The sequence below is a fragment of the Aphis gossypii genome, chromosome 2, assembly GCF_020184175.1.
Source record: "Aphis gossypii isolate Hap1 chromosome 2, ASM2018417v2, whole genome shotgun sequence".
NCBI classification, from domain to species: Eukaryota; Metazoa; Arthropoda; class Insecta; order Hemiptera; family Aphididae; genus Aphis; species Aphis gossypii.
Genome location: NC_065531.1, coordinates 86,297,873 through 86,324,085, shown reverse-complemented (window position 1 = coordinate 86,324,085; position 26,213 = coordinate 86,297,873). Strand labels below are relative to the sequence as shown.

The following is a 26,213-nucleotide window of genomic DNA, read 5'->3' as shown; positions in this document are numbered from 1 at the left end:
GTTAAAAGTTGTACTTGTTAAGGGGTGAAAAAGAAATTTCAGAGGGAGGCATCCGCCTCCCCTGAAGTATACTTGGATTCAACACCGAGTACATGTAGGTACACTGTATCAGTGTATCACCATTCAGCAATGAAAAAAAAGTGAGCCCAGTGTCGGTTTTTAGGGAGGGGACGTTGGGGGCGATTTTTAGATTCTGAACGAAGTGATGAATGTATTGATTTTACAATGATGTGTGTTTTTTTTTTTTTTTTTTTGTGTCTGTGTACAGCATAACGAGTCGAAATAATGCTCCAATTTCAAACTATGGGGGTGGTTTCCGATGTAAAAGTGAATATCCTTGGTGCATTATAGAGGTAAAAAGTTAACATTTTCCAACAGTTTTCAAAAAAATCGAGAAAAACTAAAAAAAAATGACGGAAAAACGGCAATTTTTACGCAAAACCAGTTTTCGACCAAATCGATTTTTTTTTATGGTTGTAATTCAAAAACTAATCACTGAAAGTACTTGAAATTTTCACCAAATGTTAATGTCAGTAGTATCTGTATATAGTTAAATTTACAAAAAATTTTGACTTTTTTTGAGTTATTTATAGACCACTGAAATTTTCGATTTTTTTGAGAAATTTTTTTTAAAGTGTGGATAAAAAATTTTTGGATGACCAAAAAGTTTTGAAAATTTAATACAAGGTTCCTTATGAGTTGTTTTTATTGTAGCTATAAAAAAAATTAAAGATCGTTAGTCACAATTTTATTTTATAAGCGTTTATAGTTCAAATTTTTACGAAATCTGTCGAAAACGCGAAAATTTGCAAGTAATTTTGAAGTTGAAAAATCATAAAATTTTTTTCTTTTTTAACTAAGTTTTGAAAATTTGGTACAAGGTTCTCCATAGATTTTTCTTCAAATATCTGTAAAAAAAACTCTACCGGATTCAGACAAAAAATTTTTATGAGTGTTTGAAATTTAAATTTTTACAAAACCGCGCTAAATAACGGTTTAGCCTCAAACGATTTTTGATATTTGTTATAATTCAAAAAGTATAAGTCGTAGATACTTGAAAATTTTACCAGTTATTTAGATTGGCATTTTATTTACTTGATTTAATTTTCAAAATACTTTGAGTTTTTTTGAGCTATTTATAGACAACTGAAATTTTCAATTTTTCTGAAAAATTTTTTTTGAAGGGTCGATAAAATTTTTTTGGCCCTATCAAAATACTTGAAAATTTTATACAAAGTTCCTCATATGTTATTCTTATAGTGATTAAAAAATTATAAGAATACATAATCACAATTTTTTTTTATTAGCATTTGAAGTTCAAATTTTGACGAAAATTCGTCAAAATTATGAATATTTGCGAAATATTTGAAGTTGAAAAATCATAAAATTTTTTGTGTTTATAACTAAGGATTAATAATACAACACTAAGTTTTCCATAAGTTTACCTTCAAGTATCTATAGAGAAAACTCGAAGCATCATTATAGGAAAAATTTTAAGTGCGTTTGAATTTTAAATTTTAACGAAATCGCGTAACGATAACGATTTATCCTCAAACGATTTTAAATATTTGATATTATTCAAAAAGTATAAGTCGTAGATACTTGAAAATTTTACCAGTTATTAAGATTAGCGTTTTCTTTACGTGATTTAATTTTCAAAATATTTTGACTTTTTTTGAGCTATTTATAGACAACTGAAATTTTCAATTTTTCTAAAAATTGTTTTTTTATGTGTCGATAAAATCTTTTTGGCCCTATCAAAATACTTGAAAATTTAATGCAAAGTTCCTCATAAGTTATTATTATAGTGATTAAAAAAAGTGGGCAAGTGAGTACCGCTCTGCTGTACATTAGGTGCCGTATGGATCATTATTATATATTATAGGAGTGTTAAATTTGAATCCAATGATAGTTATCATTGTATACGAAAAACGATTCTGAACGAAGATGATTTGTCAGCCTAGGATATAATTTCTAGTGGTTGGTGAAAAAGGTGGTTTAAAAAAACCAGCTTATATTAAAAAATATTTTGAAAATTAAATCACGTAAAGAAAACGCGAATCTTAATAACTGGTAAAATTTTCAAGTATCTACGACTTATACTTTTTGAATAATAACAAATATTTAAAATCGTTTGAGGATAAATCGTTATCGTTACGCTATTTCGTTAAAATTTAAAATTCAAACGCACTTAAAATTTTTCCTATAATGATGCTTCGAGTTTTCTCTATAGATACTTGAAGGTAAACTTATGGAAAACTTAGTGTTGTATTTTTAATCCTTAGTTATAAACACAAAAAATTTTATGATTTTTCAACTTCAAATATTTCGCAAATATTCATAATTTTGACGAATTTTCGTCAAAATTTGAACTTCAAATGCTAATAAAAAAAAATTGTGCCTATGTATTCTTATAATTTTTTAATCACTATAAGAATAACATATGAGGAACTTTGTATTAAATTTTCAAGTATTTTGATAGGGCCAAAAAAATTTTATCGACACTTAAAAAATATTTTTTCAGAAAAATTGAAAATTTCAGTTGTCTATAAATAGCTCAAAAAAAGTCAAAATATTTTGAAATTTAAATCACGTAAAGAAAACGCGAATCTTAATAACTGGTAAAATTTTCAAGTATCTACGACTTATACTTTTTGAATAATAACAAATATCAAAAATCGTTTGAGGCTAAACTGTTATTTAACGCGGTTTTTGTAAAAATTTAAATTTCAAACACTCATAAAAATTTTTTGTCTGAATCCGGTAGAGTTTTTTTTACAGATATTTGAAGAAAAATGTATGGAGAACCTTGTACCAAATTTTCAAAACTTAGTTATAAAAGAAAAAATTTTATGATTTTTCAACTTCAAAATTACTTGCAAATTTTCGCGTTTTCGACAGATTTCGTAAAAATTTGAACTAAAAACGCTTATAAAAAAAAATTGTGACTAACGATTTTTAATTTTTTTTAGCTACATTAAAAACAACTCATAAGGAACCTTGTATTAAATTTTCAAAACTTTTTGGTAATCCAAAAATTTTTATCGACACTTTAAAAAAAATTTTTCAAAAAAATCGAAAATTTCAGTGGTCTATAAATAACTCAAAAAAAGTCAAAATTTTTTGAAAATTTAACTATATACGGATATCACTGACATTAACATTTGGTGAAAATTTCAAGTATTTTCAGTGATTAGTTTTTGAATTACAACCATAAAAAAAAATCGATTTGGTCGAAAACTGGTTTTGCGTAAAAATTGCCGTTTTTCCGTCATTTTTTTTTTGTTTTTCTCGATTTTTTTGAAAACTGTTGGAAAATGTTAACTTTTTACCTCTATAATGCACCAAGGATATTCACTTTTACATCGGAAACCACCCCCATAGTTTGAAATTGGAGCATTATTTCGACTAGTTATGCTGTACACAGACAAAAAAAAAAAAAACAAAAAAAAAAAAAAAAAACATACATCATTGTAAAATCAATACATTCATCACTTCGTTCAGAATCTAAAATTATAAGAATACATAGGCACAATTTTTTTTTTTATTAGCATTTGAAGTTCAAATATTGACAAAAATTCGTCAAAACCATGAATATTTGCAAATTATTTTGTAGGTATATTTCATAAAAATTTTTGTATAAGTAGCTAAGAGTTGAAAATTTAATACAAGGTTTTTCATAAGTTTAGCTTACAATTATTATAAAAGAACTTAAATTTTGTTGTATTCAGGCCATTAAAACATAAGCCACCTTTTTCACCAACCACTAGAAATTATATCCTAGGCTGACAAATCATCTTCGTTCAGAATCGTTTTTCGTATACAATGATAACTATCATTGGATTCAAATTTAACACTCCTATAAATTATAATATATAATAATGATCCATACGGCACCTAATGTACAGCAGAGCGGTACTCACTTGCCCGCTTTTTTATATTATGTATTAATGTAATCCGTATTTAATAATAATAATACTTAGGTAGTAATTTTTATTGAGGAGTGGGGGTTTGACATTTTGACAACCACCACCCCTTGGGGTTCGATCAAAACCGCCACTGAGTGAGCCCCCCCCCCCCCCAGAGAAATTGTCTGGATTCAATATTGCTCATAAGTCATAGTGCTTGTAGGCAAGTGTAGTGCAAGTGTGAAAATATATAAATTTGAGGAAAAAATTTAAATGTAATGGGAATTTTTATGTATTATAATTGATACACTTGCATTTATGTTCGGCCCCGATTTATCCATAAGATAAATCTAACACTGTTATTTCGGGGCCGAACTGCTCGATGCCCACTTTTCAACAGGATTCACTGCAACACTGCATTCTAAATTTTCGTGAGTCATATCTGTCATATCCCATGATATATCAATTAAATGTTTAAAGTGTTTTAATACGGGAGTTGTGAAACCAGTATATCTACTATCGTGGTATTTATAACCTTGAATTTCTGAAAAAATATCCCCACAAAAAAATCCCCGGAAAAAAAATCCCCAGTAGCATTATACCGGGGATTGACTAATTATAAATAATTTAATATATAATAAGTTATTTGTTAAAAATTGTTATTTTATAAAAACTGTCATACCTTAAAAATATAATAAAAATGTATAAAAAAATATAAATCGTTTTAATTATTTTATAAGCATGCCATATTGCCATTTGTTAATATAATATAATATATACATAAAAGGTATGAAACTGTTTTTATAAAATAACAATTTTTAACATAGGTAATATACAATACCTATTAATTTTATTTTTCATATAATATAATTTATAAAATAATATAATACTACCGATATAATGCTACTGGGAATTTTTTTCCAACTACCTATAACTTTAGATCGTAATATCGTATACAGAACTATACGCCCATAATATATTACATGGTCCGGACCACTTTGCGCATCTGACTAATAGGCGGTGCTCCGTCAAAAATCCTTGCTCAGCAACAAGTGATAAGTAGGCCTATAGCTATCGGAAAAACGACGAGTTCGTCGTGCATGTCTTGTCTCTAGGCGAACATCAGAGTAACTCTGTTACCAAGATAGTTATAACTTATAATAGGTATTATAGCTACCTTGTCTGTTACTCTATGACGAATTTAGTATAGACCTAAACTAGACCATTAATTTAATCTGTGCCCAAACTCTAAAGAAATAGACGATTAATTAGATATGATAACACATGCAAGGGGGTAGCCATATATATTTGTCTATGGGTGTGGCGCGGCGCTTGTAAAAAGGACTAAGCGTTGTTAAAACTAGCGCGGGAATAATATTTTCAATATTTATTTTAATTATTACATAGATTTAAGGAAAATAAAAGTAACGAAGTTTTAAATGAAAGTGTCGGTTCACCTTTGAAATGCCTCCATAAGACTATACTCCTGGCTATAAAAATAAGCTAAGACACCTATTATCAAAATAGAATAAAACAATATTTTGGAGGGAATTTCATCAGGGTTTTATATAGTATTTAGGTAGGTTAAAAAAAGATACAGCCATTTAAAAAATCAACAAAAAAAAAATTAGGCGAAGTAATCAAGTAAATGATAATGATTAATGAGTTATGAAAATAATGACCTATGAAATAGGTTATCGATTTTCGACATGATAATGATAAGAAATGTATGTTATGTTTATTATCATTGATTATAGAAATAATAGTTCATCTAAATAATGAATATTACCATAGAATAGAATAATATTAAGAAAAAATATTACCACAGATTAAATAAAATAAAAATAAAATAATAGTTTTAATCTGTGATATTACTTAGGTAATCTGTTATTTAAGTCATAATACATTAAATATTATAAATTTTATATTTGTTCTTTCATTTAATTATACTTATTTACTTTAGTAAAATCATTACTAATGAACAACAAAATAAATTAAATTACAATTTTTAGCTTAATCATGGGTTGGAATATTTACAAATTGTTGTGTTGTTGTGGCAGTTCTAATGAATCAACTAGAGTAGATTTGGTAAAGTGATTTTAACATTTATTTTTACTTTTAAACTTAAAATGTAAATTTTTTGTAGGCAATTGTTCGAGAACAACAAGCTGCTGCTGCTGAAAAACGTTTAAGAGAACAAGAAAGTCGAGGCATTAAAAATCCAGATCGTGTCAAACGTATGCAGCGAGAACAACAAAAACGTGATGAAGAAGCTAACAAAAATACTAATATGGGAACAAGTACTGGATTAAAGGTACCATATAATTTTAATATATATTTAAATAATATTTGAATTGTAGAACCTGAGCTAAATGACTGTCATAATAATTACCAAGTTGCACTACCAGGAAATTAATTGAATTATTTTCTATTATCAATTTTATATGTATTATAATCATATTCAATATTGTTTCAGTGGCAAGTCAGTTAATTATTCAAAATATTGAAGTTAATGTATCCATCCTCAAAATATGTATTTATTTATTTATTGTATTAATCTATTAAATTATGATTTTAATTACTGTATGTAATTACTTATGTAAATAACATGTAATGTTATTTTAGTTTATTAAAATATATTTTTTCTATTCCATAATTCATATATCATGTTTTATTGTTTTACTATTAGGTATACTACATTACAAATCATTTAAAAAGTTAAAACATTGACCAAAAAATCACCAACATACATATTTAAAAAATTAAATATTGATATAATATGCATTATAATTTATAACAAACATTGTACAATTATTATACTGTTGTACCTAATTTAAAAATATTTCATTTTTATACTTTAATTCTAATGGGTGAGGTCAATGGCTTAGCCTAGGGTTTTGGGTGTTGTAACCACCTTATTATTTATGTTACGGGTAATGTTAACATATATATACAGACACCAGTGAGTAAGATAAATCAAATAAAAACTCAAAATTTTAAAATATATAATATAAATACGATTTAGGGCCAACTTTGAATCTTAGATATTCACATTAATATTTATTATAGTAAAATTAAAACAACACCTTAAGTAAAAAATAGGTTTTTTATTATGTTGAAAGTAAATATTGATAACACAAAATATTCAAAAGGAAATAGTTTTGTAAATATCATCACAGGTAATATTAAATATTATTGGTTATTATAATTGAGTCAAATACAGTTATACTTAAAATAAAATTAATTATAATTTGATTTGTCTGGAGTACTAGGCATTTGTGTCATATTTGAATTTATTTCCGAAAAATCAAGTACAAGATGCTGTTTTGATGGAATGTGTTGTCTGGTTGATACACCTGATGCCTTAAACATCCTTTTAGCAGCAACCATTTCTGGTTTGAAGCTATACTTATCAGACATATACACTATTTCTTTGATACCTGCTTGAATAATTATTTTTGCACATTCATTACATGGAAAAAGTGCAACATACATGGTACAATTACGCACATCCATAGAATTTTTATTTAACACAGCATTCATTTCAGCGTGACATACTGAAATTCAAATTTATTATTTTATTAGTATAATATGAAATAATAATAAACATTACTACTTACCATAGAAATATTTGTTGTCTAACTTTGAAGGATTATTTTTACACCATGGAAAATCGTCATCATTACATCCAATAGGCATTCCATTATATCCTGTACCAACAATTTTTTTGTCTGGGGTAACAATACAAGCACCCACTTGTGTTACAGGATCTTTACTACGTTTTGCAACTAAAAATGCTGTTGCCATAAAAAAATCATCCCAGCTCAAAAAATCTTTTCTCTTTCTATACAAATATAAATTTAAACTATTAGATAATTAAATTTATATAGTATTTCATAATCTTACTCATTTGAATACTTTTTTGTTTCAATACTAGTATTATTTACTGTAACACTATCATGATATTGCCTAGTAGTTTCATTAGTTGAGCAAATTGCAGCCTCAGATTCATTGCCATTAATTTGGTGTTCCATATTATGTATAATCAGCTACTTTGGTATCTATAACATTCATTATCTTATTAGTACTTTTAGTTTTATAATAATACATAATATACATAAATCATATCAATATAATATAAAAAATACAAGTGTTTTAGAAACATCAAAATCAGTTGACGTTGCAAATGATAATTTTTTTTACCATTTATTATATTCATTATATTTTAAGAAAAAACTAAACTTAAAAATTAAAATTATATTAATTGTTTTGTATTGATAGTGGAATTATTTTTCTAAGCTTTTTAAATGTTCAATCATTAATGTAAATAAGAAGTTCAACAACCTAATTGGACTAAAGTACTGTAGTATTTAATATTTATTGTCAGTTAATATTAAATTAAATATAATTTACATTTGTAAAATTGTAATAATTATCTCCAATTGTCTAATGCTGTCTAATAAATATTTAAAATATTCTAAAATTTATTAAGATTAATTATATTTATTTACGTAAGTATTTACTATGCAAAAAATATAAGAATGCCTGCTGGGTGTCCGGGTAGGTAGGGTTTATACACTCATTGTTTACCAAAATAAAATTGTTTAAATGAGTATTCTGAAAAATTATTTTACATTTAAAATTTTAATACCTGTTGCCTGTAGATTGTGATGTGATAGCGAGTTCAAAGCAGATGTTATTGATAATTTATATTTGTATAATTTTATACTTAATCAGATGTAACGATTATTAAAATAAAATATTAAGAATAGATCTGTCATTTACCGTCATCTTCCCATTGAATACGTACGCTAAACACATTATACTAAGTACTAACGGTGTGCCCGGTGTGGTGACCATTCAAAACGGCAGACATTGAGTTCACAATTTCAAATGTTATCATGACCAAGCAATGAGGCATGAGCTGTTATTATCAATTTATTTATTTATTATATATCGTATATTATTTTACCATCCCATCACGGTCATCGGGCGCCCCGACATTGGCGTAATAATTAAAGATATCTTTAATCGTGGTCATCGGGTAATCGGGTTATCTTTAAATTTTAGTTTATACTTTATAGTGTTAACTACAATAAATTTACATAATAATCTTGATTCAAGATCTTCAACCAGTAAAATTAAGTATGAATAGTATGACATATAAGTCGTATTAGTTACATAGAATTACGTGGTAGGTTTTATATCAAGGTTCTAATTTCTAGTCTTATACAGATCGGACTTGCGGTGGTTCTGCGCGTATCTACGCGTACCTATATTATAAATTTCACAAATATAATTTCTTTAACACTCGGGTTTGAGCCAATATATTTAAATTTCTTCCTTAAAAACCTCTATTTATCGTCTCTCAGCTGTTTGGCTCTGTATAATTACATCAACAAAATTATTACAAACAATTATATAGGTAGATTATCTAATTTATTTCTCAACTAGTTTACCATGAACTAAGTATACAATAATTAATACTATGGCAGCATATCTAAGTCCATGATTATAAACATCACCTACCTTCGCCTTAAATAGCTAATATTCTACTAAGTATTAAGTTAGTAATAACAACATATGCAGTCATAGAACATGTTGTATGATTCAGTATGTTAAATTTATATTTATACGTCATACAGGTTATTCATCGCGAGCAACAAGCCATCAAGTAAATACGTCGTTGACCATTGTCTATTAAAAGTACCTAGGTGTTTTGTATTATATATTTATGTAGGTATATAATTGTACCTACAACCTATTCATTTTTATCACTACAAATCGGCAATTTTATAAATATAAGTCGGAAATTAAGTAGGTACAACTACATAAATACATAATACAAAACACCTAGGTACCTACTTTTAATTTACAATGATCAACGACGTATTCACTTGATGGCTTGTTGCTCACCATGAAACGTGCATGACGTATAAATATAAATCTGACATACTGCATCATTGCAATGTTATACGTTTGTAAAATGAGATAATAAATACGGGTGTGGTCGTGTTGAGTCTTTTAAAATCTATACCTACATAATAACTTCAAAAATCAGAATTTTATTATCAATGTTATTTATTAAGGAAAATAATTGGATTAGTCAACGAGCAAGCTTGCAAATGTATGTATTAGATTTACACCTTTTCAGACGATATTTAGTAAGGATTCGACACAGGATTATAAGTGTAATTTTCCTCTCTTCGCACAACAATTTAGGTATACACCTAAAAATTTGATTTTTTAAATTTTTATTTAGGTACCTAGGTAAATTATTGTGTGAAGTACTGAACTACTGAAGTGAAGAACTATATAAGCTAAGACGTATAAGATCGGCAATTACGTTGAGCCGGGCCTAATGAAATCACACGTTTTTTTTCAATTCCTCACAAGTCCTTATTAGGCTTATTCATGTATTAATATGAGAAGAAATACGTTCAATCTGTACCATTTTTCTTAGAATTGAACGCTCTTCCAGAGAAAAAAATACTTATTTTTGATCCCACTTATTACGCTTTGTTCTAAAATCCAAATTTCCACTTCGTAACAATACGTATTTATAAGTTAGTGCTAAGATCAATTTAGTCATACGGTGTCCAAATATGGAGTTATGTACTTGTGCTAAAGTTTAGCAGCTAAACCAATGCAACTAAAAACAATCGATCTCCTTTCGTACAATCACGTCCATCTCATCATATGTTCTAATCTCGCTTTTCACAAAGTTTGAAATATCGAACCAGTTATAAAAAGCTAATAATAAAAAAAATAAAGTCGAACCAGTTATTACATAATTAAAACTCACTACAAAAAATTCTTCAAATTAAGTAGGTACTTACTCTAACACCGAAACCTTTTAATCACAAATCAGCACTATATCTCAATTTCCGGCAACCCTTCTCACTGTCTTAAAAGGCATGTCGGTGTCGTGATCTTTTAAACTTAACTAGGTACCGCCAATTCGCCTAGCGAAACCTGACAAAAGCGTCCTATTACTGGATAGCTTCCCTGATCAATAGCTTAAAGTTAAGTTTATATAATTATTATCATATTTGCTTATTATATTTATTTTTAATACAGATTGTAAATTTATTTATAAATTAAAAAAAAAAATAAATATTATACTTCAGAGGCTATATTTTTTTCGTATAACACTTTCTAGGAAACTTCACTATTTAAAATGTAGATCATTTTATGTTAAGCATATTTTTTAAATACATCCGTATAATATTATAATGAATGAATCAAAAATATAATAAATAATGAAGCCTAATACGTGAATAATAATGGCCATAGTCATATAGGTATGCAAGCCTTAATTGCAGATGTAGCATACAGAATATTGAATAAAGCAATTAAACAACACATCTTTAACATTTAGCATATTTCGAATTACATAAAGTGAGTCGTACTATAGGTACTCAATTTTAATTTAATGTTTTATTCTTATTTCTTCCTTCTGCACTTTACTCTTTATTGGACTATATAATGAGTAATGACGGTTATATAGTACTGACATACTGTATTAATGTATTTTATTATAATATTATAATGTATTATGTAACTGCAGTAACTATATAGGTAGTATTATAATACAATTGTATAATATAATATTATAGACGCAATTAGGTGGGGGCTTGGGGGGTCTTAGCTCCCCCCAAATATTTGGCTAGCCCCTTCAATAATTATTATTGCAGATATTATCAATGTTGCACATTCCATAAACAAAATATACTCGCATTGCATTTGTTCAAGCCCTCCAAAAAATTGACCTTAGTTGCGCCTATGATAATATAATAATACGTAACCACATACTACATAGTATATGAAAAACTAAACGTATAGTTATATTTATATTAATACATGATATAATTATCTGTGCACCGGGACTTACTATTTAGGTCTAACGTCTAACCAGTTTAAGTATTTAAATAATAAGCCGAGTTGATATTATTGTTTTAATTTTGTTAAAACTAAATAGGTATTTTTTTTTTTATATATATAGTAAATAATATACCTATCAATTATCATCGTACCAGGAGTGTACTATAATGCATACAAAACAATATGAAAATTAGAAGATGGTCTAAACCATATACAATATTATGTAGTACAAAAATATAATAAAAATAATATTAATATAATAAATATATCAATAATATATTAAATTTTTTATACTATTATATACATTATTTTATGAACCAATATTAAAATAGTTCCGAGCATATAAAAATTAAAAATATTTTGAGGACCAATGTTAAAATTGAAATCTTGTGATAACCATAGATAATAAATTGATATCAAAATAGTAAACAATAATAATTTACTTGCAAACGTAATATTTTTGGAAAAATGAATATTAGTAATTTTTTCTTTTAAATATAATATAATAAAATATGTTAATTATAAAATTGTACATTCAAGTAGAGTGAGGTGGTGTTTTATTTAAATTTGTTCTTTCCACGGAATGGATCCTGTCTTCTGAATGGATACTTTTAATTGGTAAATGTACACTTTTTATTTTAAATTAAGAAAAAGTAATTTTTATTGAACAAGTATTTTTCTTTTTTAGGTATCTAGAGAAAACTTCAACATTACAACAAATCAAACCTGTAGGTTTATATGACCTTTCAAATTTACAGTTGAGATTTTTGTGCCCACAAGATATCAATGAAGTAATTAACTATTTACCTACATAATACATTAAATGGTGATATACATTATAATTAACAATTATTATTAATGAGTCAAACTTAAAATTGAGTGAAAAAAAGATAAGCCAAAACAAATTTAGTGTGTAATCAATTTCTGCTTTTGTTAATGTTTATTGAGTTATAAAGAGCTTTTATTATTATTTTTTTTTTTTGATGATAATAAATAATTTACAAACTTAATTGTATTTTGTATAAATTTGTTTTTAAAATATTTAAGCATAGATTTTAGAAAAAATAATCTACTCTTAATTAAACAATAATTTTAATGATTAATAAAGTAATTAATAATAATACATGTAAAACATTAAAATCATACAAAATATCTATATTACAAACCAAAAATTAAGTTTTTTTTTGTGAAATAAAAATTGATAGATTTATGAATATTTTGGTTTATTTGTAATATAATTATACTCTTGATATTTATGATATGTTTTTTAATCTACTCATTTACAATGCTAATTGATTAACTACACTTACAGGTATAATGTTAATAATATTGTCTTGAAATTATTTTTTATTTGTATTTTCAGTTTTTTTTTTTTGGCATTATAATTGTTAATGATTTTTTTATTAGGGTTATCATGATTGGTTATGATTTTAAAAAGTATAAAATATACTTGAACTACTAAAGTAAAATTTTTAATTATTTTTTTAATTACTAGTATAAACTTTTTTTACATTAATTATCACAAGTTCTGATAACCAATGTATTATGTGTTAATTATAAATCTATTATAATACTAATATTATTGCAGGTAAACGCTTTGTGTGTTGATTGTTTTCCCGTGGAATACCCTAGATCGTGGTATGAAGATATAACATCAAATCCTAAGTTTTATTCTTTAGCTGCTATACATAAATCTACTATTGTTGGCATCATAGTAGCTGAAATCAAACTTTATATAAAATTAACTCCCAAGGTAAAATTAATATTAAATATTTTTTAACTTTATTTAATACATCGATAACTTATTGATTTATACATGTTATGTATTATAGGAAAGAGAAGTAGTTTCGCCATCAGCAGGAAAATTTACTCAAGTTGGATATATCTTGAGTTTAGGTGTTACTAAAGCGTATAGGCGTAATGGCATAGCGTCATTGTTGTTAGATAATCTTGTATCACATTTGACTTCTGCAGAATCTCAAAACTGTAAGGCAATTTTTTTACATGTACTTTCCAGCAACTCGTCTGCAATTTCCTTTTATGAGAGGAAGAGTTTCAGGTAAAAATTACCAAATTTCTTAGCTATGATTTCACTTAATTTCATTAAATACCATGTATAATATAGGTTACATTCATTTCATCCTTATTATTATATGATTAATGGAATTAACAAAGATGGGTTTGCATATGTGCTATATATTAATGGAGGACATCAGCAATGGATGATCTTATATCCTTTTAAACAAAACTTAATATTTAGTATTATGCAACATTTATGTATGTATTTTTCTAATAGAATAAAAAAATAATACCACATCACTATAGATGACTAGCAGTAACAAGTTAGTAAATTCTCTATAGTTATTAATTACATTAAAAATTAATGATTTAAATTATGTTCTAACTTCTAAATCAAATTAATGTATTGCATCATCTGAACATTTTTTTAAAATACTATTGATGTGTGTATGTGTTATGGGCCACATATTTGTTATTGATTATCATTTATCAATAATTTATCATAATATTAAAATTTATTTCTACAGAATTTTTTTTTTTTTTCATGTTTATGCGAAATTAAAACTGTTACATATAACAATCATAAATTGTTCTTTTTTTTAAGAGGAAACTTGACAATTTCATACAAGGTCACTTTAGTTTATGAAACAGACTACATCAGCCTAAAAATCTTAATTTCCTATATATTATTTATTTTTATACTCTTTTGTTATGATTTTAATAGCGTACAGTAGTTTTCTGTTAATTTCTGCATAGGAGATGGACAGTTTTCTTTTTCTCTAAGCAATCATATACATAAAAATAGGCCACTTGATTTGCCTTGACCATTCTATTACTTATTCTGAAGGAAGCTACAATCGCTGTAAGCTATTCTTTCGTTACAAAAATTCAACATAGCAAATTTATATAAAATAGAACCAATTGCTTATTGTTTATATTGAATTGACCTATTATGAACGATAGTGGTTGTTCTTGCTTTATCGATGTTGAAAAATTCAACGCTTAATCACAGATGGTCTTACCATTAAAATGGTATATTAGAGTTTAGTCTAATATAAAAGCTAACAACACAAAATTGGTTCTACTAAATGTGAATTTGCTACGTTATGTCTTGTATGTTTGTAAAACAGAAAAAACTTTATTACAAATTTTTAATTAGTAACTTTAAACTTAAAATATGTTTTCCTTCTATATATGTGTATTTACTATTAACTAGTACTTTCCTACATAATGGTTAACACTTAGTATTATTTAACACATTTTATAATATTACAATATTTTCCTTAATTTATATGATTACTGATGTATTGAAGTATATTTATACTACAGTTTGTGAATTTGGCGTTGTCAGATGGACAATTAGCAAAGCTCGAAAAGCTGCCAGACGATTTTGGCCAAGAATTAGGCGAATTGCTTCCCAGAATACCAGTACTATTATGATTGATTGTAGCTGAGATATATTAATTTAATATAAATATTCCAAATTTCATCTGCAGTTCAGTTGATATATAAAGTATACATTTAATTCTTAAGGTTACTCTATCATAATTACACCGTTTGTCTTCTTCTTATTTATTAAATACTGTTGTAGTTGTAAGAATTATATAGACTAAGTTGTTTGTATTCCACAAAGTATCTTATACAAATTTATTTTTAAGTTCATTAATTAACTATCGGACAAAGAATGGAACACAATGTATTTAAAACTAAAACATTTATTTATTTACATTTAAATTATATTTACTGAATAATTTCAGTACTTTCACAGTTTATCATTTTTGATAAAGTAATAATAATAATAATAAGAAAAATGTGTGCCTACTAATTTAAAATATTTATTATTACATTTTTTAACTATAGTACTTGTGTCAAAACTATTTAATAACAACAGCTCTCAAAATTGTATTAAATATTAATTGTTCTTCATTATATATTCCAAACATTTTTAAATGGTAGGTATTATTTATCTTCTTTTTTATGTTTTAAGTTACAACAAATTTGTTAAGTGATTTTTTTTATTAATTATTTTAACGATTCTTAAAAAATAATGTGTTCCTTTTTAAAAATTTCTAGTCACTTCATTTAAATGATGCCTAAGATACAATACAAATGTACCTTTTTATTAGTTCTATGTTTACCGACAATCATTTTTTTCTGTTGTTATATTTTATTAGTTTTCAAAAATGAATTATGTTTAAAATGAACTTTGATTTTTATTGACTATTAATTATTATATATTTATTTTTAGTTATTGCTTTAAATACATTCATGTATTGTTTATTTAATTTTTTTTTTTTTGTTATTATTTTACTTTATAGTTTAATCTTTAAACTTTAAAGTAAATAAATTCTGTTTTGTTAGAATATTAGAACAAGTTTAAAGATCTATTTATTTTTTACACACTTATTTTATTGTTTTCCTGTTAATTATATTTATACTGTATTCGTCTAACTTAACAAAATTTCTTTATATCATTTGAACTATTTTGAATGAAATTAAAATTCATTAAACATTTTAATATGTTTATTAGTAATATAATATAGTGATTAATGATAAAACATATTTAAGTGTTAATATTGTATATTTTCTTTAAATTTATTAACTATAGAAACTATGTAATAAATATTAACATCAAATAAATCTAAAACAAACCCTTAACACCTAAATTGTTGATAATTACCTTTCTTTTATTTTTATTATTTATTAAAGGGCTGAGCCCTAACAGCAGCTTAAAATAGTATAGTATAATATAGTAATATACTGTTTAAATAAGAAAATAATTGTAGTAATAATATAAGTAAAACAATGATAGTATCTATATAGTAGGAGCAATAACCTCATTATAATTTTATTAATTATGATTAATAGTGCACTGATTTGTCAACTGCATCATACGGTCCATAAGCTTGTGCAGACACCGGTTTCAGGGGCAGCAAGAGAATAATTCGTCCATTCTTCAAATTTACCATTAAAACTGGCCCAGTATTACTTTTTTTTCTATTGGGTGTAAAAATTGATATTGTTTTGGTCATTTGTTTTTTGGATAAAAAGTTGTACAGTATAAGGTACTATGGTGTATTTTTCCACAAGCTTATGGTTAATATTTATTATTTATAATATGATCAAAGTATAAAATATATATTTTAAAAATAACTAAACCCAACCTACTTTGATTCAACTAAACCTGTAGGTACAAAACTGAAGACACTTTTTTTTAAAAGTCAAATAGGTTCATAATTAAAGTTGTAAATAAAACATTATTCAATATTTGTTGGTCCTGGTCGCCCCAAAGAAAGTACAGAGGCAACATATGTTGCCTCTGCTATCCCTGTGTGCACGCTTATAATGCGGTCTAACAGATCATTCCTGCCATAATTAGTAGTGTCCATAGGAACTACAAAAGCATTGGTGCAATTTCAGTTTTTTATTTGGGAAGGGGTGGTTAGCCCCCAAATTGCTACTATGTGTGAAAGGAACATGGTGTCTATTAGTGTTAGAAGGAACTTTAAAATTGACCAAGGAAAGAAGTGAGGTTGCATCAATATGTTCATCCACTAGTTTTTTCAAAAAGTAGTTAGTGTTATCATCCCTGTCTGTCAGTAAGATGAGACTCAGTTCCTGCAGTGCATAACTATGGAATAGCCATGGGAAGGATACTTTTTTTTTTAACACAAAAGCCTTGCAAGATAAAAACTGTATTTGAACAAATTCTAACTGATAGGAGTCAGATACCATATAAGGGTCCCATAGGACATATGCATTCTGTAATAGGGAACATACCAATGAGCAACATATATAGTTTTCAATGAAAACGATAGATTGAACTCTTTTGATATACGTTTTATAAACCCAAGTGTTTTAACAAACATATCATTCAGTATATGAGAGTGAAAATTGAGATCCGAATTAAAAATAATACCTACCTAAGTCTTTCTTACTACCAACAGAAATTATACTTGAACTGTTGATGGAGATGGAGTACTGAGTAAGTATAATTAATAAAGGAGCAGTGCCTTAAAAATGATATGGAAAGACATTTTTTTACATTAAACTGTTGTACAATACTATTAAGCCATGAGACTAGGTTGTTAAGATCATTTTGAAGTCCAGAGCAATCAGATAACTTTTAGATTTTTCTAAAAAGTTTTAAATCGTCTACAAACATGAGTAGTTCACAGTTTTTGACAACCCCTTTAATGCCATTTATATACAAAGAAAACAAAAATGGGGATAAATGACCTCCCTGAGGAACTCCAGAAGAGACCTTAGAGATGGAGGATTTTCCACTAAATACTTTAATAGTTTAATCCATTGAACTGTATTTGACAGATAAAATTTGAACCAGGACCGTAGTAGCTCACCAAACCCAGATTTGCATAGGTCTGTGGACTGTGAAAATAACATCTATTTGGGTGTGATTTTTGACAGCCTCTAAAATGAAGTTGTTAAAAACCAATAAATTATAGTGGTTAATTTTCATAAAATTAAACAATTAATAATTAAAGTACAGTCATAGAATAGATTAAATTTAAATTAAGATTTTAGTCTATTCTATGGAACAATACTGCAATAATATCATACTATTATATAACAGTTAGGTAACTGTTAAGTTAATATCAGAATGATAAAAAATCCTATGACTATTAAGTTTATTTAACTTAACTTACTGCTATGGCATTATATTTGTTCTTTGTGTATTTTTTATAAATCATAATTATCACATTACGTCTCCAAGTTTAATTTATGTAAGGGTTTAGTTACAACTTACTAAATAGGTATATATATACCTATATATATCCTTATTATTAAATGTTAATTTATTTAACAAACATTCTTCAAATATATTGGTTAGTTGTAACAAGGTTTGTAACAACAGTTGTTTATATATGTCTATGGTTGTAACAACTTTTTTATATGTGTATGAGAATTATAATTGATTTTGGTGAATTTTGTAATACTTATTACGTATTTGGTATAAAAGTTTTAATTTTATATACATACCAATGAAAAATAAATTTTAAATGAGGAAAACTTTCATATTGACATATTGTATATCTAATATTTTAACATTTTTAAAATACAATATAATACATACATAATCTTTTATTTCTGGATGACAAGTGTGAGTTTAAACAATAATTTAGTATTGTGGTACCAATTCATAAAATAATTTACCAAGTAATATTTATTTTTCATTTTTTATTACAATCAAATACATTTACCCAAATTAAATTAACTACAAGACATAAAGCTATGTAGACTAAAGTGGTACTACTGGTACCTAGTATATTTTAATATTTACTCATTAATCTTAGGCAGTTAGGCTTCTCATAAGTGACATACTATAAAAACACTAGCAAAAAATAATTGTTAGTGTTTCATATAATATTATAGTAATATCATAATGAACTATATACTTAAGTATGTAAATAGAAACAGTTATATAATTAATTCTAAATTTCAATTTATGGGCACAAGTAGTATTTTTACAGCTTTATAATAGTCACTTTAATACTTTATAAATAATTTTGAAAACTTTTAGTCACAGAGCAATGGGTATAAAGTTTATCTTAAATTAATGGCAGTGATTCCAATGTAAATTGACAATATTGTAGATGGTGTGAGTACATATTATCACTTTATGTATAGAAGACTGTTTAGGAAAAGACACCACCATTACCTTAATAATGCATAACAGATAAAAATAAAACTCTTGTCAGACAACCAATTTAACCCCTGAAGTAGTCTGGACATATACCCGGTCAAACAAAAAAAAAATAATTATAATACTACAGCAAATATACCACGTCCACAGTAAAATATATAATATTATTTATAATATTGATACATCTTTTAACCATTTTAAGATTTCTGGAGTATAGTAAGTCACAATCACATCACCACCTAAACCATAAAAAATAATTAAAGAATAAAAAGTCAGTTATCTATCAATAAAATATTTTACCAGCTCGTCGCATACTTCTTAGTATTTCAATTAAACCCTCTTTTAACTGTATTACACCAGCTTGTGCAGCATGATACAACATTGCATATTCTCCAGATACCTTAAATAGTATAAATATTAATACAATCTTTCATACAGTGAAAAAAAAATAGAATATACCTGATAAATAAATATTGGTATATTTGGATGCTTATCCTTAACTTTTCTTACTACGTCTAAGTACATCATACCAGGTTTAACCATAGTCATATCACAAGATTCAGAGATATCTCTATCCTAAAATGACATAAAAGTAATTTTCAAAATAATTTGTTTTATACATTAGGTATTTATAATTATAAAATAGCATAATTAGGATTTGAATTAAATATATTGTATATTTTTAGTTTTCAACATTTTTTTGTAATAAAATATTATTACTTTAAGTTTAATATTTTACTTGTAATCAACAGTTAAAGAAATAACAGTATTTAATATATTTTAAATTAAGTATAATGTGTAGTTTATAATCAATGAAAAAAATGTCCTTAATAAAAGGTTCTGATTAATCCAATTATATTAATTACATAAGTGTAAATTTAGTAGAAGTTTTGTGGGCTATTATTATTAGCAATTGCACACATTTATACTACTATTATAATATAGTCTTATTATTGTGTATTTCAATTATTCCATTTCAGAGGTTGGACCCCCAGAAAGTCTCCCTTAATAGCCTACCTGCCTATGCAGGTATATTACTTACCACTACTCTTTCTGCAATACTTGAACTCCCTACTGGAATTTGATATGAAGAGCGATTACTAAAACTTGGTGCACAATTTGCAGCATCTCTAAATGGTCCATAAAATACAGAACAAAATTTTGCAGAGTATGATAAAACACTAACTCGACTCAACAAATTTTCTTTCATTAAACTCTGTTTAATAGCTGTTACATGCCCGTCCATCATACAAGACGGAGCCACAATATCTGCACCTAAAAATTACATATAATTGTTATACAATCTATCTTCCATATCATACAAAAATTAATTATATAAAATTAATTATTGCAATACTAATTATTACAAATAATATTTTACCAATTATGATAATAATCAGTTATTTAAGACAACCTAATAGCTGTGAAGGAAACAACTAACTTAAAGATTTAAAATTAAATTGTTCATAACTTTACAACAATGTGTTAAAACTAAAGTTTTTATTTGAGCTTATAAATTTATTATATCAAAAATTTTAAATAAAACATATATTTAAATAGAATATAATAATATTAGGCACCTAGATATGTAAAATTTTAAGACACTTGTAGATTTAATAAATTAAGAATTACTGACCAAAGCATTACAAATTAATATAAAAATAAATAAATTATGGGTACCAGCAAGAGCATATGATAATGCTATTTCTCCAATCCTTTTAATGCTTTTTACATTGTCTATTTGCTTGTTTTCTACTATTCCACAGTGCCCATCAGATGAGTATGGACATAGACATACCTAAAATTACAATACATTAAAAACAGCTAAAATTTTAAATTGTTATATAAAGTACAACAGCTTGAATGTTTTTAGTAGGGTGTATGTTAAATACATAACTTATATTTTGTTTACACAGTATTAGGTTGTATGAATACACTCAAAATTTCATTTAAATATTAATAATTTAGTATTTTATAAAATATATATTTAAGTATTTTAATCTTATTTTACATTAAAAAAAAAAAAAGCAAATACTTAAAAGTTGTACAGCTGGATAGTTTCTTACATGTTCATATAAGTTATAGTGGTCTTCAACCCTTTTGGACTCATGACCCACTTTTTTAGGCCTACATTTTTCGCGACCCATGTAAGCTTTGTAATTGTTTTTTTACCTTAAATAAATTTATAAATTTAATTTTTATTTTAAAAATAAAACTTATCGCAACCCACCGGTTAAAGACTACTAATATAAGTTTTACCTAGTCAAAAACTTATATTTATTCATTGCAAATAATTATATACCTAGGTTTTATACTTCAAATAAATGTTAAACAAAATATAATAACATTTTAGTTTTAGTGCCTACTTATTTGAGAAATTAATTAAATCAGAAAATGAAAGGCTTAAGTAATTGATCTAATTTTGAAAGTAGGTAAAGTAACAAAAAGAAAAAATCTTCATGGGAACTTTTTAATGGCAAAATATTATTGTGAAACTCATTATATTCTATCAAATATTGAAATTCTTATAAAATAAATGTATTACTGCAATACTTTTTATTTTTAATTTTCAAATTAATTTAAATTGTCTTTATAATTTTAATGACATGTATCAGTCTAATATTTTTTATATGTTTAGATTTTACTTAATATTTAAAAACATTAGATGGTGAAGTAGAGATGTGAGAACTACAAAATGTAAGCTTATGTTATAAGTTACAAAAATCTTATTTTTATTAGTATAACTGAAACTACTATTAATTATGCCATCTATAACATTTTTATATTTACTCACATCACAAGCTATTACAAGATTTGGATACCACTCCTTTAATAATGGTAAGGCTTGAATAACTGGATTTTCAAAAGAATCGGCATGTGTTCCATATTGATCCTTTTAATTAAAAAAAAAATTTGTAAGTATTTTTCTATAATTTAGTTCAAATTAATAAATTACTTTTGATAGTTTATTGATCACACCAAAAATTAAGATAGATTTAAGGCCTGACTCAACAACTGGATCCAACATGGCTTTGATATGGTTTAATCCTTGTCGATAGATACCTGGCATTGATTTTATTTCTTCCCTTACATCTTTTTCATCTCTAAGAGGCATATATTTTAAATTATTCCAAAACCATAGTTAATTTAAATCTCTAATGTAGGTAAGTACTTACAAAATGAAAATAGGATACATTAAATTTAAAGAAGTAATTTGAGTGTTTTGACACTGCCATTGTCTAAGAGTGTCATTAAAATATCCACTATGAATAACTTTATTTGTATAACTCATTTTATAAAAATCAACACGAATCAACAGTCAAGAACCAAAAAATTAGAACTCAAATAGAATTAAAACTGCTCTAATGTTGCAATTATTTACATAAATAATTATCAAACTACTCAGTGATGAATGACGATATTAATTTAATATAAGAAATTGCATGCATTTTAATTGAACATTTCACTGACACCGAGTGTTAAACGATAATTCATTTAGTAGTTACTCATCATTTTATATGTCTTATTACTTATTAGCAATTATTAATTCAATTTTAATAGTTATTTGGCAAGTATCAATTATGGTGATTAGAGAATAGTGATAGTTAAAGTGCTTTTCTTTTTGTCGTGAATCGTCATATTGTCGGAGCTTCGAACTCGTTAGACGTTAACTCATTAGTCATTTACGTGTTACGTCACACAAAATATTTTAGTAATTTATAAGCATGACGAGACGACGTTGAGTTGTCTTATATCAGTTGTACTATTTAGTATTTAGTGATACCCCAACCATAATCTAACAAAGTGATAAGAATAATGTAAAAAAAAAAGACTTTCATTCGGACATTCACAACTGCCAATTTAAAAAATTAAAAATCTCATCTAACAAGCTGTAACTGTGATGCCAACCTAATAACAAAAATTACCAGTACCTATAACATTTATTTATTTTTCAATTCAAATCTAGTAAATTTAAGTTATTAATTTAATATTATTTATTTAGTTGTAGTGTTAAGTGTTAAGTTATTTAGTTTTTTAAATGAGATTTGATGAATTATTTTATATTTTTATTGTTTAATAATTAGTGTGTTTTACATTATTAATTAATTTGTATCTCATCAACATACGAAACAATGAAAAGGTGTTTGATAAAAAAAAGTTTAAAAGTTAAGTAAATTAATAATTATGCTATGCTAATTTTTAAAACTTAATAAATATATTGATTGGTAACTAAGCTGTTAAAGATATTAGATAGATCATAAAGAAAGATTTAAGAACAGGTTGAACATGAAACTAGTTTTCCATATATCAGAGAAAACACTCGCAAAGAGTGATAAATTAAATAGGTACGAATAGGGCGTAGATAACATATTTATATTTAAGATTATTAATTGTTCAATAGTATGTAGTAAGTATATCTAATAAGTAATAACGTCTTTATTTTAGTCTAATAAAATCAGATAAAAAAAAAAAACCATTGCATTTTGTTAATGATACTTAATTATATAAAATTACATTATTCAACTATGCAACTAATCTGGCGCAATGCATAGGCAATTTGACTACATTGATGCGTTGATCAACAAAATTATAAGAATTATTATTTAAATCACTTCATCAATGTATTCATATGACTATATGAATTATGAGTGTATGACCTTATTAATACCTACCTATAAATTATAATGGTAGCTGCTGGTGTAACTTGAAATTTATTCTTATCTGTATTCTATATCCTTGGTCCGGTTCATATATGAATATTTGATACTCTTGATTATTTATTTCTAGTTGAAAATTAAAATTTTTGTGATGTAATATTACCACGTATTAGTATCTATGATTCGTCTCCTGTGAACAGTGGAGTACTTAAACCTGATATTATTTTTTTTGTGGGGGAAGGTAAATTTTTAAATAATTAAATTGGATGATATGCACCAAATAAGACATATCGTAAATTATTTTAATAGATTATTTATTTTTAATTAATAATTCATATATAATATACATAGAAGTCTAAAATTATGCTTAAAATACACCTATCTTATAAGAAACTAATTATTCCTAAGCCATTTTTTTTTTGGGCAGAGGGGATTATCCTCCAGGCTTGTTAATATACTACTAAATGTAAAAATCGATGTCTCAATATCTGACTAAAATCTGCCATTAGTATTTTATTGTATTAGAATTAAATTGTTATAATTTACTGTTTACATTGTGTTTTATTGAATGCCTACAGTTTTTTATACTTTATTATTTTAAGATCAACATATCTTTTTTAAGCTCAGTGCATAATATGTTTTTATTTATAAAACAATTAATTTATTATTTTACTATAAGTTATATATTACGGTGGTTGGTTAATTTTTGATGATACCATTGCTTTATAAAACATTATTTAATAATATTATAAAAATTATAACATTATTAATAACTATTTATACTATACTATAGTGGCTTAGTTTATTATTGTTTCTCAATGTTAAGTCAATATAATTTTATAATAAAAAGTGTATATGTAGTTAATAATTATAAATTAATGTACATATTATACTACATATTTTTAAAATATCATTGCATCAAGTAAAATTCATAAGTAATAAAAAACAAGTTTCACCTGTTTCAAGACACCACAAATGTTTTAAATTTTAACAAATAAATAAACATTTTTCATCGTTTAAAGTTGTAATTTCGTCCAAATTTTAGCTTCAATAATCCATAAAAAAAGTTTGACCAAGTATTTTAAATATTTTACAGATTTAAGAATTTTATTCTCAAAATATTTGACCTTGAAAATAATTTTCTATCAACATTAATAAAACACAACTTCTAAGTATCTCATGTCTATAAATAGTTCAAAGGTTCAAAATAAAATTATACTATGAAATATGTATAGAAAATTGAATAAGTATGATTATGGTAATAGTTAGGATTTCAATCAGGAGGAGGTAAATTAAAACTCTATTTTTTTTAATAGTATTTATTTATATTAATATTTTTTAATTATATCAATTATAATCATCTAGTCTTCAAAAAATCAAGCTATAAAACCAACCGCTAGTGATTTTTAAGTAAAATTGCCATGTCTTGTATAAAAATCAAGGAAGTGCCCTTCCTTGCTACCACCATGACCATGGGCACTATTATTCAAGCTTTAAAGTATTTATTATTTTTCGTAGGTAATCATGAAAATTTGAATATTATTTTGCGATTAAATGTTTTTTTAACAAAAGGTTAAAAATGTAATAAAAAGTTTCTGTAACTAGTTAGTACTGACACCCTAAATCTAAAAAAATATAAGCATATAAATTTCATAGCTGGACAGAATTGATATTTAATCAATGAACAATAATGCAACTATAATTATTAAGTATTATTAGTAGGAACTTGAAGTTTTAATAATTTAATATACATTTATTTTTGTAACACTATACATACTTTAATTTTCAAAATATTTAGAAACTTCCAATCTATTTTTTATTCACATTTTCGAATAAGCTGGTATTGATTTAAAAATAAATAAACAACATCTTAGATTAGTTAAGTAATAATTAAAAAATAATTAGTAATCTAATGTATTTCTAAAAAATATATCAAACAGCAATTGTAATAGTTCAGTAAATTACCATTTAAAATATATAAATACTATATTATATTCTTAGAAATATAGACTGTCAAACTGTTTAAACCCTTTAAGTCTAGTATCATTTTTTAAGTTATAACTTATTATTAAATTACAC

General features: G+C 25.5%; 4 protein-coding genes across 6 annotated transcripts; 2 read left to right on the top strand and 2 right to left on the bottom strand.

The window, feature by feature from the left end:
- Positions 1 to 5,626: 5,626 nt before the first annotated feature.
- On the top strand, positions 5,627 to 6,570 carry LOC114119558 (uncharacterized). Its single transcript, XM_027981146.2, has 4 exons — positions 5,627 to 5,787; positions 5,921 to 5,996; positions 6,055 to 6,222; positions 6,385 to 6,570. The coding sequence occupies exons 2-4, from the start codon at positions 5,928 to 5,930 to the stop codon at positions 6,397 to 6,399; spliced, it is 252 nt and encodes an 83-aa protein (XP_027836947.1). The 5' UTR covers positions 5,627 to 5,787; positions 5,921 to 5,927; the 3' UTR covers positions 6,400 to 6,570.
- A 425-nt stretch (positions 6,571 to 6,995) lies between these two features.
- LOC114120052 (deoxycytidylate deaminase-like) lies at positions 6,996 to 8,911 on the bottom strand. 3 transcript variants are annotated; one of them, XM_050199998.1, is made up of 4 exons: positions 8,719 to 8,911; positions 7,815 to 7,969; positions 7,529 to 7,752; positions 6,996 to 7,465 (listed from the first exon to the last, which is right to left on the bottom strand). In XM_050199998.1, exons 2-4 carry the CDS (start codon positions 7,940 to 7,942, stop codon positions 7,149 to 7,151), a joined length of 669 nt encoding a protein of 222 aa, XP_050055955.1. In that variant the 5' UTR covers positions 7,943 to 7,969; positions 8,719 to 8,911; the 3' UTR covers positions 6,996 to 7,148. The 3 variants fall into 3 exon arrangements, with proteins under 3 accessions (XP_050055955.1, XP_027837648.1, XP_027837640.1); XM_027981847.2 differs by having other exon boundaries at positions 8,694 to 8,910; XM_027981839.2 differs by having other exon boundaries at positions 8,560 to 8,907.
- A 3,304-nt stretch (positions 8,912 to 12,215) lies between these two features.
- Positions 12,216 to 15,300, top strand: LOC114120025 (N-alpha-acetyltransferase 60). The gene is made up of 6 exons (XM_027981795.2): positions 12,216 to 12,410; positions 12,481 to 12,583; positions 13,381 to 13,545; positions 13,625 to 13,851; positions 13,918 to 14,022; positions 15,112 to 15,300. Exons 1-6 carry the CDS (start codon positions 12,394 to 12,396, stop codon positions 15,263 to 15,265), a joined length of 771 nt encoding a protein of 256 aa, XP_027837596.1. The 5' UTR covers positions 12,216 to 12,393; the 3' UTR covers positions 15,266 to 15,300.
- Positions 15,301 to 18,978: 3,678 nt separating this feature from the next.
- Positions 18,979 to 23,238, bottom strand: LOC114119723 (delta-aminolevulinic acid dehydratase). The gene is made up of 8 exons (XM_027981406.2): positions 22,653 to 23,238; positions 22,433 to 22,580; positions 22,271 to 22,369; positions 21,157 to 21,274; positions 20,519 to 20,751; positions 19,936 to 20,052; positions 19,777 to 19,876; positions 18,979 to 19,715 (listed from the first exon to the last, which is right to left on the bottom strand). Exons 1-8 carry the CDS (start codon positions 22,766 to 22,768, stop codon positions 19,645 to 19,647), a joined length of 1,002 nt encoding a protein of 333 aa, XP_027837207.1. The 5' UTR covers positions 22,769 to 23,238; the 3' UTR covers positions 18,979 to 19,644.
- Between the last annotated feature and the right edge of the window lie 2,975 nt (positions 23,239 to 26,213).